This window comes from Dipodomys ordii, unplaced genomic scaffold, assembly GCF_000151885.1.
Source record: "Dipodomys ordii isolate 6190 unplaced genomic scaffold, Dord_2.0 Scaffold10, whole genome shotgun sequence".
NCBI classification, from domain to species: Eukaryota; Metazoa; Chordata; class Mammalia; order Rodentia; family Heteromyidae; genus Dipodomys; species Dipodomys ordii.
Genome location: NW_012267226.1, coordinates 11,049,342 through 11,062,856, shown reverse-complemented (window position 1 = coordinate 11,062,856; position 13,515 = coordinate 11,049,342). Strand labels below are relative to the sequence as shown.

Below are 13,515 nucleotides of genomic sequence, written 5' to 3'. Positions count from 1 at the left end.
AATACTTGGGCCATTTGGGGGAACACTTCATACTCAAACCACAACCCCTATAACAACTCTAGGGACTTTCCAAATAGCCAATGAGCTGATACTGTAGTGTCTCCTCCAGGGTCCATCTACTTTTCTGTAAGAGAACATACTCCTCACAATAAGAAGCTTTAAAACTCCCCAAAAGGAGGTACATCTGGGGAGGGAGGTTCCCAAGCAAGAAGTAAGCATATTCCTCTGTGCCCCTGAATCTTCTCACAGAGTATCTATAAACAGGCACCTCTTGGCCAGATTGGGTGCAGAGATTTGGCTGGTACATTAAAACCTATGAATGCCACAGACAGCATCACTGCTGCCCCATAGGTGGGCTACTTGTTCGCTGCCTGGGGTCTTACTTCCTTTGCACCTGCTCCTCCCAGAGCCCAGTGACTGACTTGGACCCTCAGGCAGGTATTGCTGATACCCTTCAAGCCCCAGCCCTGACTTTGGCTCTGTCCAGTTGACTTGAATGCCTGCAAATCCCTTGTCTCCCTTCAGGCTGGCAAATAGGGTTGGAATGTTTTTGAAAGGAATTTTACCAGGAAGTTAAAAAGCAAAATCCAAAACAGGAAAAGCAAATGGAAACGGATACACATCTGGAGCACTAGTTCCTTCTCCCAAGATCACGACAGTCCAACGCAGACTACTGGCCTGCAGACCCCAGCTCAATCACCCAGCACCAGGTCACACCCATTCAGCCTCTGACTTTAGAGTGCACTCCAGGTAAAGCTGCCGGGTTTGGGGGACTAGCACCTACTTATACGGCCTGCTTTTGAACCCCTCTCTCCCTCCCAGAAGTACCTCCCTGTGACTCTGGTCATGTTCCCCAAACTTGGGGGTTTTGCTCCCCACCAATGGCTTTCAGAAGCTCGAATCCTGGAAGTCCTGTCCTTTAGTTCATCTCTCTATATCTCTGCTCTGTTGTTTTTGTCTGAAGACGATTCAGTAGCCCACCACTGCAGGTGTTTCTACCTGTTGTTCAATATAGGTACCTTATCTATTTTTAAGAAACCATCAGGTACTGGTCTGGAGTGTAGGGCTGCGGAAAGCAGCAGCTGTCTCTTCAGGTATTATTGCCAGGATCAGCCAACCCAGAAACTCCCCCATTTCCCTGAGTCTGCGTAAAAACTAGTGAGTACTCTTCATTCTCCCTTCAGAAATGAGAATACTTCCTGAATATGAACAAATGCTTGATCCATCCTTAACCCAGGTATCCTGATACCCTTCCCAGTGTACTTCCCAAAATGGTGCTCCAACAAATGATTGACAGAACTCAAGTCTTGACAGTTTTATAGTATCAAGTTCCTTAAGCTCAAAGAAACATCGGGAGGAGTACTTTTTCCCCACTGTCAAACCTCCCTTCAGCCTCCTCCCCAGGCCTAACATTGAACTCTAGGCCTTGGCACTAGGTGGGTAGGGCCTGGCATCACACTTTATTTTCTTTATGTTGTATATCAGGAGAGAAGCACTTTCCTCCATGGCCCTGTCCCATTGCTACCATGGTCCTCCACAAAGATTCTTCTGACCTCCCCTCATTTTCCTTGAACAACACACATGGAGAGAGCAGGAAACAGGGCTGTTCTTAGGTTAAAGGTCCTGGCAGTGAGAAGGGCTGGAGAGAGTCCTAGAGTCCAGGGAGATGCTCCCTTGCTCCCGCAGGGTTTGCCTTGCTCTTGTTGTGGTTTGCTGTCATTTGTTTGGACAACCCAGCAGCAGAGTTCCCCTGAAGCTCGGAGAAGGTAGACCCCTACGGCAGAGAGGCATAGGCCAGGCCTTGTGGGAGGACAGGAAGGGTGGTCCTCAGGCTTTTCTGGCAGTCTTTAGGGACACAGTTCACGAGGAATCTGGAGAAGTTGAAGGACAGTGGAGTTATCCCCTTGCTCCCATCTTCCCTGCCAAACCCCAATCCTCTCGGAGGCTGTCTCCCCAGGATCCCCCCAGATGAAGATTGTCATGTTAGCCAAGCAGAGAGACACTCACTACCAGCCTTGGGCATTGCACCACTGAGCCGACTTCTCTGGGCAGAGACCCCAGAGTCAGGAGGCCAAGGAGGCAGCCCCCTTTCCAGTCGCTGGGTATGGTTGATCTCAGCATCTTCCAGCCAGTCTGGCCTCCACTCCCATAGGGGTAGGGAGAGGCTCTGGGTCAGGAAGAGGTCATCCCGTGGGGAGGGCGGTGAGGAGGCATCTGTCAAGGAAGGAAGAGGTGTCCGTGGGGGTTTTGACTTTTAGCAGAAAGCTCAGGACCAACTTGGGTACACATACAACCCTAACTATAATCTACCCCCAACTCAGCCCACCAGTCCCAGTGGCTATATCCTCTGGCTGTCCGCGGGTTTCATTACAGAGAATAGCTTGACTTATCTCCTCCCAGCCCAGCTCTGGCCTCTATTCCAAACACTCCTGTTTCTTGGTATTCTTCTCTGTCCGTTATAGGTCCTTCTTTCCTGGACAGTCCTTGTCCCCTCATTTGCTATAAGCCTTATTGTTTTCCTTGTGGGCAAAGAGTAGAGTCAGGGTAAGATGAATATGGGAGATCTGCAGATTATTGGGGGAAGGGAATCCAAAAGGGGACAATGAGGCCTGATAATGGACCCAGGTACTCTTCAATCTCCCTCCATGGACAGGATGAGCAGGATGAGCAGAAGGAGCAGAGTCACATACATCACTAGATTAGGAAAAAATGGAGAGGCTGAGGTGACCTTCCCTGGGACCCATGTCTAGGTAACAGGTAGAGGAATAGGCTATACAACGGATTACGTCCCTGCTTTAGAATTGTACAATTTGTCTTTGTTCTGTGGGTGATCCTTGGCAAGTTAATAAGCTTACTTTATAGTTATCTAATCTGAAAAGGAGGGATTAAAAAATATTCCTCAGAATCAGGCACTGGTGACTCAAGTCTGTTATCCTAGCTACTCAGGGAGGCTGAGATCTGAGATGGTGGTTCAAAACCAGCCTGGGCAGGAAAGTCTGTGAGACTCTTATCTCCAATTAACCACCAGAAAACTGGACATGGAGCTGTGGTTCAAAGGAGTAGAGCGCTAGCCTTGAGCAAAAGAGTTCAGGGACAGCATCCAGGCTTTGAGCCTTTTTAGTTCAAGCTCCATGAGTTCCCCCATTCCCCCCCACACACACACACAAAGAGTATTTTTCACTCAGGGTTGTTAACAACTAATACATATAGAGCACTTCTCATGGTTGGACTCATTTATCATTCAATACAAACTAGCTATTTTGATGGCCATGAGGATGATAATAACAATTAAGAAACCAAGCCTCTTGGCTAGAATGAAGAGAGAGAGAGAGTGTGTGTGTATGTTATGGGAGCTGTGTCCATACTGAGGGGGTAAAGGTCAGAAGTATGATAGGGTGATTCCACATACCAGTGAAGACACAGTCTGCCTCCCTGGGCTCCAGACCAAACCCAAAGCTGTCTACAGCCACTGCCAGGGCACGGGCAAAGTGGGCATCAGCAAGGAAGGAGCCATCGGAAGAGCTGACCAGGCTGGCTCTGGCACTGGGAACGTTGTCTTCAGAGGCTGAGCCCCAACCATTGGCCAGGGAGCCTTCACTGGGGGTGGGGGTGGGGCAGGGCCGAGGTGGGCACAACAAGCCCCCCACCTCAGACCCGACTCCCCCTCCAGCTCTGCTCATGTCTGCTAGCCCGGAGGCTGCTGGGATACTGATGTACCCATAGGTTGTGGGAGGTGACGGGGCCCTTGGCATCGGAGAGACACTGTTCCTGGAAGAGGCAATTTTGGAAACAGTGCAATGGTGAGGGCACAGTAGCAGAAACAGGCCCAATGAGGTAGGCACGCATACCCCCATAGAGATCTTTAGCTATCTCCCTTAGATTACTCACCTGGGGGTCTCCTCACCCTCACTGAGTTCCAGGCACAGCGCCACCTCCTCCGGGGTCAGCACACTGTCCTGATCCTCTCCCAAGGAAGACAGTGAAGAGCTGGATAGGCGGCTAGAAGCTGGGCTGGGACCAGACAGGGATGAGGCCTGGAGGCTGGGAGGCCTGCAGGGGCTAACAACCGGGAGTGGGTCTTCTGGCAGCGGGTCGGAGGAGGGAGCCTGGGGCTCCACCAAGTGCCTGGTTGGGAGAAGAGAGGGATGGTAGAAGACTGAGTGCTCCTAGCTCACATTCAATCCTAGCACACGCTCCTCTTCGCCACCTACATATACCAGCCCTACTTCCTGACCCGATGCCCTCTTACTGGGTCTGTGGACTCTGAGGGAGGATTCCTCGAGCAGAAATGGATACTGGAGGGAGCGGGCGGGTTGCCAGCTCATTGGAGTTGCGGAGGAGCTGTGGTCCCAGCGCCCGCCAGGCAACCACAGCTCGGGGTACAGCTCCTAAAGATCAAAAGCCAGAGCCTGAGAAGGGCTGTCAGCCCAGACCCCCCCCCTGCCTGGCCCCAACCCCATTCCCAGTCTCACAGATTCCAAAGGACCAAGCCATGAAAAGGAGCCTGGGCTGATGTACTCGGTGGGCTGCTTCCCCACCCCAATTCCCCCTCAAACACCCTCTCTCACCTGGGCTTTCAGAACAGTTCTTGGTGGCTCTATTTCCCATTTCCCAGCCCCAGAGCTCCATGGGGTGGCTGCCCCTGAGCAGTGGGGAGCTATTGGCTTGGTGCAGTTCTGCAAAACAAAGAGGTGGCCACTTGTGGACAAGCCAGGGTGTGGTCTTTCAGACCCCACTGAAGAGTCTGTCTTTACCTTTACTATTCATTTCAGCACTGGACCTTGAAACCAGAGAAACTAGGAGAGAATCTATCCTAATCTACAACCACCTGCATCCAGGCAGCCTTAGTGGACAGAAGGAAAACTGGACTGACAAAGCTTTTTAGGTCTGTGACCTTAGGTAAGTCCATTAACCTGTCGGAGCTCATTTCTTTTCACAAACAGTAATTTCAAAGGATGGTCTTGAGGATAAAATAAAAATTGGGCACCAGTAGCTTATGCCTGTAATCCTAGCTACTCAGAAGGCTGAGATCTGAGGATGACAGCTCCGGCAGGAAAGTCCATGAGACTCTTGTCTCCAATAAACCACCAGAAAACCAATAGTGCTGTGGCTCAAGTAGTAGAGCGCTAGCCTTGAGCTGAAGAGCTGAGGGACAGTGCCCAGGCCCAGAGTTCAGACCCCACAATCAACAAAAAAAAGAAAGAAAGAAAGAAAGGAAAGAAAGAAAGAAAGAAAAGAAAAGAAAAAAGAAAGAAAGAAAAGAATATTAAGTTTTACCCTTTAAATATGTTCAGTTCATTGTATATTAACTATACCTCAACAAAGTTGTTTCTTGTATGTTTGTGTATACATGTGCATATGCCAGAACTCGGGCTTGAACTCAGGGCCTAGATACTGTCCCTTAGTTTTTTCGCTCAGGGCTGGCACTTTACTACTTGAATCACAGCTCTACTTCTGGCTTTTTGGCAGTTAACTGGAGCAAAAAGTCTCATGGATTTTCCTGTTCAGTTTGGCTTCAAACAGCAATCCTCAGATCTCAGCCTCCTGAGTGGGTAGTATTACAGGTGTGAACCACCAGCACCCAGCTCTTTTTGTCTGTTTTTTTTTTTTTTAAATAAGTTCTTAAAAAAATCTTTTGGCAGGGCTGGGAAGGTGGCTCAGTGGTACAGTACTTGCCTTGTATGCATGAGGCCCTGGGTTCGATTCCTTAGCACCACATAAGGAGAAAAAGCCGGAAGTGGTGCTGTGGCTCAAGTGGTAGAGCACTAGCCTTGAGCTAAAGAGCTGAAGGACAGCGCCCAGGCCCAGAGTTCAGCCCCCATGACTGACCAAAAAAAAAAAAAAAGTCTTTTAGCATTATTGGGGATTGAACTCAGGGCCTTGCACTTGCTAGGCAATTACTCTACCACTTGAGGCTTTCTTTTCTTTTTTGGTGCTAGGAACTGAACCCAGGACTTCATCTATCCTGAGTGTGAATTCTACCACTTGGCTACATCCATAATCCCCTAAGGATATTAAAATCCACAAAAACCCAGGTCCCTTAAATAAGATGGTATATTACCTGCCCAGATCTCCCCGTGCATCTTAAATCATCTCTGAATTACTTATAATACCTACTCTAAACATTATATAAGTAGTTACATTGTAGTGTTCAGGGAATCATGGCAAGAAAGTCTGTACATGTTCAGTACAAAGGCTATTTTTTTTTTTGCCAAATATATTTTAACCTACAGATGGTTGAGTCTAAGAGGGAGGGCCAGGTCTACCCATTCCTCTCTGAGAAGTGAGTGGGAGTTTGTACCCAAGCAGACCTGAGTAGAATGTGTGAAGACCAGTCCCTATGAGCCTGGGTCTTCCTGCCAGCACCGGCCACCTTCTCTTGTGCTCTAGGATTAACTTGTATGCTGGTCAGTATTTTCATCAGACTGGGACAAGGGCTGCCTGTTCCTACTAGCTCAGCATGTCTGGTATACAGTGGTAGTTATTCAATGTTTTCTAGTTGGACTGATTGTAGAAACAGAGTCCTGCATCATAAAGAAAAGCCGAGGTGGACACACTCCTGACTGAGTGCTCCTGGGTGGGGGAAGACCTGTGTCTACAAGAGGCACTTTGGAGCCATAGCTCACATCCAGTTCAAAGCCAGCAGGCCACACCCACCACATTTCCTACTCTTGCTTCTCCCCATCACTAGCTCCAGATTTCGAGTCTCCTCTCTATCCTTACCCTGCTTCTTCTTGGCCTTCCAGGCCTCTGCAGGGGCCAAAGACAAGCGTGGAGAAGAGATGCCCCTACGGCTGCAGAGGCTGTCTGAGCTGGGCCAGGGGCTGGAGGTCCGGGTCAACTGGGATGGAAGGTGCCTGGTAGCTGGAACCTGGGGGCTTGGCCGGGCTGGGGGCCTGGAGGGCAACTCTGCGATGAGGGAGCCATAAAAAGTACTGGTGTCTGGAAGCAAGGGCACTCCGGGACTGCGGGGGTCCCAGGAGATCACTGCAGAAAAGAAAATGACAGACGTTAGGGTGAGAGTATCCCACCCTACATCCCATCCCTGAGACCCTTGCCCCATGAGGCCTGCTCACAAGAACGTCGGCAGTCTAGCGGGTCCCGGGGATCCACTCCCAGCCGGCTGCTGAGGCTGCTGCTGCTGCTCAGGTCTCGAGAGCCAGAGGTAGAACGCCAGGTGTCTGCCAGCCAAGGAGAGTCACTGTGGTCCATCCTGAGGTAATGGGAGAGGGACCAGGGGTGGGAGGTGGTGAAAGTTGAGGACGTGGTAGTACTGGATTTATCTTTCTTGCTACTTTCAGCCCTTCATAGATTCCTCAAGTTCTCAGACCTGGTTGGTGCCTTGACTTAGTAGCCCTTCTATAGAGGGATCAGGGGAAATCTAAATTGCTCAGAGCAGAAAAGGATTAAGGTGAGACAGCTATGGATGCTGAGACAAAAAGAATAGATGAGCCAGGAGCTGGCGGCTCATGCTTATAATACTAGCTACTCAGGAGGCTGAGATGGGAGCATCGCAGTTCAAAGCCTGGACAGGAAAGGCCATGAGACTCTTATCACTAATTAACACCAAAAAGCTGAAAGTGAAGGTATGGCTCAAGTACTAGAGCTCCAAGACTTGAGTAAAAATACGAAGGGAGAATGCCCTGGCCCTGAGTTTAAGCCCCAGTATCAGTGGGGGGAAAAATAAAAGGAACAGATGTGATCAACAGACCTGGTTTGAAAATCCCTGTCTACCACAGCTTAGCCCAGTCTAGTAAATCTATTAGATGCTTCAAGCCCACACTGCCTCCTCCATAAAATGGCAACAATAGAGCTTTCCTACAGGGCAGATGCTGTAAGTCTAACTGAGGATGTGACATCATTCAGCTGGTAAAGCACAAGGTTGCTATGTGGATGTTAGCTTCCAGCTGTCTGAATGTCTTTTAAGAACAGGCAGCTGACCAAGGTACTTCTTTGCCTGGAGCCTTCAATGATTCATTCCCTCATCACCAAGATAGAGCCCAGCAGCCTGGCGTGGCTACTCTGGCTTCCAGCTTTGTAACCATATCTTTGCTCAGATCCATTTCATAGCTTACGCCCCCATCCAACCCAAATGGCTCGTCTTTGGGCATAACAGGTTATTTCTGGTTGCACTGCTGCTCTTCCCCTCATAACAGTCAATCTTTCACTATGTTTCTCTACCTGACCTCTTCCGTGTATTTCCCCCATCTGCTTTTCCGTGGACTATTCTAGATTATTCCCATGCCTGTCTCTGCCTAGAAAGCTCCTTCTTGATGGATGGAGAATATTGCAATAGATCAGATAATCAGAATTGCATTTCCCTCAAGGACAAAGGAGAGGGTCCAGGGGAGCAGAGCAGATAAAGGCCGGGAGGTGGCTAGAAGACCAAAGGCATTGAGTACAGAAAAACTCTGCCAGCTAGCCAGCTTGGAACCCTGCTTTGGGCTGAGTATCAAAAAGCAAACTGGCAGCCCAGGGTCTCTCTACAACTACCACTTAGTTAGGTGCTTGATATACTTTTGTCAAATAATTCAGACGTGGGCTGTGAAAACTACTCTAGGAAATCTAACCAGACGATGAGCTGGGAAGTTGAGAAGAGCAATGAAATGGCTGCTCGGTGGAAAACACAGCACATTTTTAAAAGAAGTTTCTTTCTTAGAATTTCACAACCACAGACTTGCTTTGTCAGCCAAGTTAGAACAGAAGTACATGCAGGCTGGCCCTGGGTCTAAACGATAAGAACCGAGGTCTGGACGCCCTCTGCCGGAAGTGGGGTGGATCGCATGCAAGACTGTAATTCACAGAATGCACTAGGTAGACGCTGGCAATTCAGGAAAAAGTAGACATTAGAAGTGGTTACCTGTGTTGGTTACTACTCACTTTGCAGCGTGAGCTAGCGGGACAGTGCATTATCTTGTTAGTGAGAGGAGGTACGAGAGCACCGGTAGGGGTTTGGAAAGCCAGCTACTAGTTTACGAAGCCTTTGGCAAATTCACTTAAATTCTATGACTCTCAGTTTGTTCTGCCATCAAGTGGTATGGTAGAACATTAGCAAAAGGGAAATTCACTGTCACTCAAAAGTCTAGCACATCATCAGGTACTAGTAGGGTAGATTAGAACTTCATCTAATTCCCTGTCCCAATTCTACTGTCTCAACCCCACACTGCCCTGTCCCCACATCTTTTTGCCTCTCACCTGTGTTTTAGGATGGCGTCTTCACTGGTATATCTGTACATACCTTGGAAAAAGCAAGAGACAGGGTAAATGCAAAGGCTCCATTTTCTGGTCAGAGATCTAAACCCCTTGTAATATTCTCACTGAACCCAGGAGAGGCCTGGACCCCAGAGAGGTCCTCTCACTCACCTGGGCCCAGGTGCATCCCAGCTCTGCGCCGGCGGTAGATACACACCGCAGTGCCCAGCAGCAGGAGCCAGAGCAGGACAGCCCCGCAGGCAATGATCTCTGGCCGTCTCAAGGTGGCCCTCAGCCACTCCAGCGTCCAAGGACCTTGCTCACTGGCTTCTCGGACTGATTGTTCCATGGCCTGCTCTGTATGGGATGTGGAGCTCAGGGGCAAGGCAGGCAGGGCAATGATCATTCAACAGAGAAGAGGAAGGGGTTAGAAGTGTGAGACTAGGAGAGAGGAGGGTGGTATGGGGGTTGAAGGATATGGATGACCATGTAGATACATTTCTCACCTAAAAAGAGACAGACAGGGCTACTGGGCTTCCCAGCTCCAGCCCCTGTGACTGCTGCCACTTGCACACAGTAGGAGCCTGGCATTCGGGTGGCAATCTCCAGCTGGGTCTGTTGCTGTCCCACTGTGGTCCAGTTGGCTGGGTGTAAGGAGGTATTGCCAAGGCTCCAGACCTGGACAGGAGCAAAGATGATCAGCTGCCTCTAGACCACATCCCTTCACCTACAGATCAGACTCTGGGAATGGAGGCATCCTGCCCTGACGTTCACCTGACATTCTCTTCCCTGATCCTTCCTTCTACGAGAGACTTCTCTCTAGATTGACTTCTGTCTAGAAATAGGCTAAACTATACCTGGGAACAGCAGTTTCTTAAACCTCTTCTGGAGACTTTATAAGGTACAGGTGTCCAAGCTCATAGTTTAAGTTTCTGATTCAGAGATCCTAGGGAGAAGACCTGGGAATCTTCATTCCCAACAAGTTTTCCAGGTGACGCTGGCATGGCTGGTTCTGTTTCTTCTGTCTATGATGTTCGTTTCACTTTGCAGGTATAAAGAGGGTTAATTAATAACTCGGGGCCAACTATGAGATGGTAGAGTCGGTAGATTGCTTGGCAGAGTCTGGCTGATGCTCAGTCCTTGCTCAACAAGAAGTTAAGTTTCCTTTGCTTTTTGGCACAGGTATCACTTCTTGGTGGGCAGAGCAGGGGATGGGGGGAGAGTAGGACAACAGGTGTGCCATCTACCAGGAAAGGCTGTGTCAGCAAACAGCCTTCACAGTACCTGGTAGCCACGGATGATGCCATTATGGTTTTCGACAGGTGGTGGGGCCCAGCTCACAAGGACACTGTTGTTCCCAGGTTTTAGGGTCACCTCCTGGGGTGGGGCATTAGGCACTGAAGGGAAGGAAAAACAGACTGTGAGGGTACTAAGGGAGAAGAGTCTTTTCTAAGCTTGAAAGCTGGCATCCTATTGAGTTAGAGTCCCATTGAGGATAATAGAAGCTTCTTCCAGCTCTGCTTGCCTGGCCAGGGTAGAAGGGAATCCTTGAATAAGACTTTCCATCTCCCCAGATTGGACTGAGACAGTCTAAAGGTCAAGAGAGCCTAGTTGCTGATGGCTCACATCTGTCATGTTAGCTACTTAGGAGGCTGAAATCTGAAGATCTCAGTTCAAACCTAGCCTGGGCAGACAACTCTATGAGACTCTCTATTAACCAGCAAAATGGAGGTGTGATTCAAGTTGGTAGAATGTCAGCTTTGAGCAAAAAAGCTAACCAAGAGTGCGAAGCCCTGAGTTCAAGACCTAGTAACTGGTACCAAGAAAGAAAAAAAAAAGATGGAATCTGGGATCTGTTGTTGGGTCTGGGAGGATCTGTCTCTGACCTTGTTCGGGCAGCCTCAGGAGCAGCACGTTGCTGTCAGGACCTTGAGCTCTACCGGAGGATGGTCTCACTTTGAACTCGTAGTCTTGACCCCAGAGGAGGCCCCCAAGCTCTGCGCTCTGCCGACCATCCAGCAGGGCCTCTGCCCACGGAGCTCCCTGGCCCTCCGGGACCTTCTGGGCCCTGAACAAAGCTGTGTAGGACTGAGCAGGGGCTGCAGGGCCACTCACCTGGGCAGGGAGGAGTCAGAAGAAGGGGAATGGATCAGGAAGCTCATGCCAGGTGGTTTTTGGAGCTCTGTACAGGCTCTCACCCTTAGGTCCTGAGTCTCACCTTCCAGCTAAGCCACACAGTTGGCCCAGGCTTGGGGCTTTTCATAGGATCTGGATTCAGCAGGGTCACGTTTTCTAGCCGGATGCGCACGGCTAGAAGCTCCAGAGGCTCCTTGTGGTCCCTGGACTCTATAGAGGAACAGAGGACTGGAATGAGACCCACAGTCCCCATGTGAAATAGAGGAACCCACACTCTCCAAGCATTCCTGTTTCTATTCCAGCATGGGTGAGTTTCTTCTCTCAGGGAACCTTACCAATTGGCTCCTGGTCTCAGGCTTAGCCTAGACCAGGATCTAGACCATGCTAGACCATGCTACCCTAACTGGAGGGTCCCACCTAATTTGGACCCTCCCTCCATCCTTACCCTGGACGGATAACCTGGCTGATTGGCTCTCCTGTTGTCCCGCATTGTTGGAGGCTACACACATATAGCTCCCTGCATCGCTCTTCTTTGCTCTTGCCACCAGCAGGCCACCCTTGGACACCTGTCAGAGTGAGGTACAGGGTGAAGTCTTCAATGGGAAGAAGGGCTCTGAGGCTGGAGGGTTGCTTAAGGCCTCCTTGCCCTTCCTTGCTCCAATCTCCTGGGCTCCATGGGGCAGGACAATCCCTCAGGATGTATCCAGATGTGCCAAGGACAAGATGACATGTGGGGTCTGGGGGCTTCACTCACATTGTGTCTTCCTGGTTGGAGGATCAGGGGTTTTCCATCCTTCCACCATGAGACTGTGGGTTCTGGGTAGCCCCGAGGTGGCTTACATTCCAGAATCACCTGCTCACCCACAGTCACCACTGTATCTTGAGGCTGGATCTGGAAATTCTTTAAGAGGACTGTGGGGAAGATGGCAAGTAGGTAGGAAGTTGGGACCCAGAGTTCTACCTTGGCATTTCCTGGCACGTTCCCTCCCTCCCTCATTTTACATTTGTCCACTTCCCAGGCCTCCCAGGTAGCAATGGCTCAAACCCTGCTCTTCCTCCTCAGTTCCCAATCCAGGCCTCCCCTAATAACAGGTGCCTCAGCCTCAGGTTGTGCTAGCCTGAGCCTTCCCTCCTAGGCCTCACCAGCCACAGACAGCCGAGCACCTCGGCTGACTGCTGTGCCCAGCTGGTTGCTGGCTTCACATGTGTAGACACCCAGAACTGCCGACAGGGCCTGGTCATCGTGGGCCTGTCCCTGGACAGGAGGCTTCAGTAACATAAGGGTTCCATCAGGTAGGAGGTGGTGGCGATCTGGGGGCACCATGCTCAGGGGGTGCCCATTCAGCAACCAGCGGATGGTGGGAGGAGGCTGTCCTGATGCTTGGCAGTTCAGCTTGATGGGGCCGGGACCCTGGATCAGCTTGTCCTGGGGATGAACTAGGATCTGGGGTGGGAAATCCTGAGCCATGCCTCCTGAGAGGAAAAAGGAGACAGAGCCTGGTCTGAGCACCACAGGCCCCTAAGTCACTGCCCCGTGCCTCCTCTCTCTCTGGTGTGGGAGATTGTCTGATGGCCGGTACTGGGCTACTGAAGGCTGATTCCAAATAATAAGCTAGCTGGGAGGGGAGAAGTCAGCATGTACAACATGAAGGCCAGAGCTTAGATAGTTCTTTCTTTCTGTCACACACACACACACCCATCATTAGCATCATCATCATCCATCACTCAACAACAGCAACAATAATACAATCTCTGGTACCCCAATGTCAAAAAGGAAGCAAAGGAGCCTCACTTACCCATGATGAACAGAAGCCAGAGAGGTAGAGGCCCCCAGGTCCTGGGAAGGCCCACACCTCCAGAGCCCATAGCTGCTCCCAGGCCTCCAACCCAGTCGCAGGCACTTTGTCCAGTGACTCTGAGCTCACAGCAGCAAGGAAAGGAGGGGTGGGGTGGGGTGGTGGTAGTTGTTTGTGACTGAGACTCTGTCCCAGTAGGGAAGCGGCTTTGAGGAAACGGATGCTTCCTGCCTAGCCCTCAATGCCTAGGAGAACTGGGAGGAGACCAGAGGTGAGAAATTCTCTGACCTCTACCCTTCTAGCCATAACCCCTGCTGTACTGTTTGCCTCCAGCCTAGTTTGAGATTTCTTTTTCTTTCTGTTTTTAAGGGGGTGGGCTGAGTCTTGCTGT

The 13,515-nt window shown here is 50.4% G+C and overlaps 1 protein-coding gene across 1 annotated transcript; it reads right to left on the bottom strand.

Moving 5' to 3' along the window:
• Window positions 1–1,306: 1,306 nt before the first annotated feature.
• On the bottom strand, window positions 1,307–13,242 carry Robo4 (roundabout, axon guidance receptor, homolog 4 (Drosophila)). Its single transcript, XM_013009865.1, has 18 exons — window positions 13,125–13,242; window positions 12,472–12,801; window positions 12,083–12,240; window positions 11,774–11,894; window positions 11,411–11,538; window positions 11,079–11,307; window positions 10,477–10,589; window positions 9,699–9,870; window positions 9,364–9,549; window positions 9,196–9,238; window positions 7,077–7,213; window positions 6,724–6,987; window positions 4,569–4,676; window positions 4,250–4,388; window positions 3,889–4,125; window positions 3,410–3,768; window positions 2,008–2,214; window positions 1,307–1,871 (listed from the first exon to the last, which is right to left on the bottom strand). Exons 1-18 carry the CDS (start codon window positions 13,192–13,194, stop codon window positions 1,861–1,863), a joined length of 3,012 nt encoding a protein of 1,003 aa, XP_012865319.1. The 5' UTR covers window positions 13,195–13,242; the 3' UTR covers window positions 1,307–1,860.
• Window positions 13,243–13,515: the final 273 nt, after the last annotated feature.

Coding starts and splice junctions, on each gene's coding strand:
- Robo4 (XM_013009865.1), bottom strand. CDS start 13,194: ATGGGCTCTGGAGGTGTGGGCCTTCCCAGGACCTGGGGGCCTCTACCT. Junction 11,895..12,082: donor TCCAACCAGGAAGACACAAT/GTGAGTGAAGCC, acceptor TCACTCTGACAG/GTGTCCAAGGGTGGCCTGCT. Junction 3,769..3,888: donor GAGGGTGAGGAGACCCCCAG/GTGAGTAATCTA, acceptor TGCCTCTTCCAG/GAACAGTGTCTCTCCGATGC.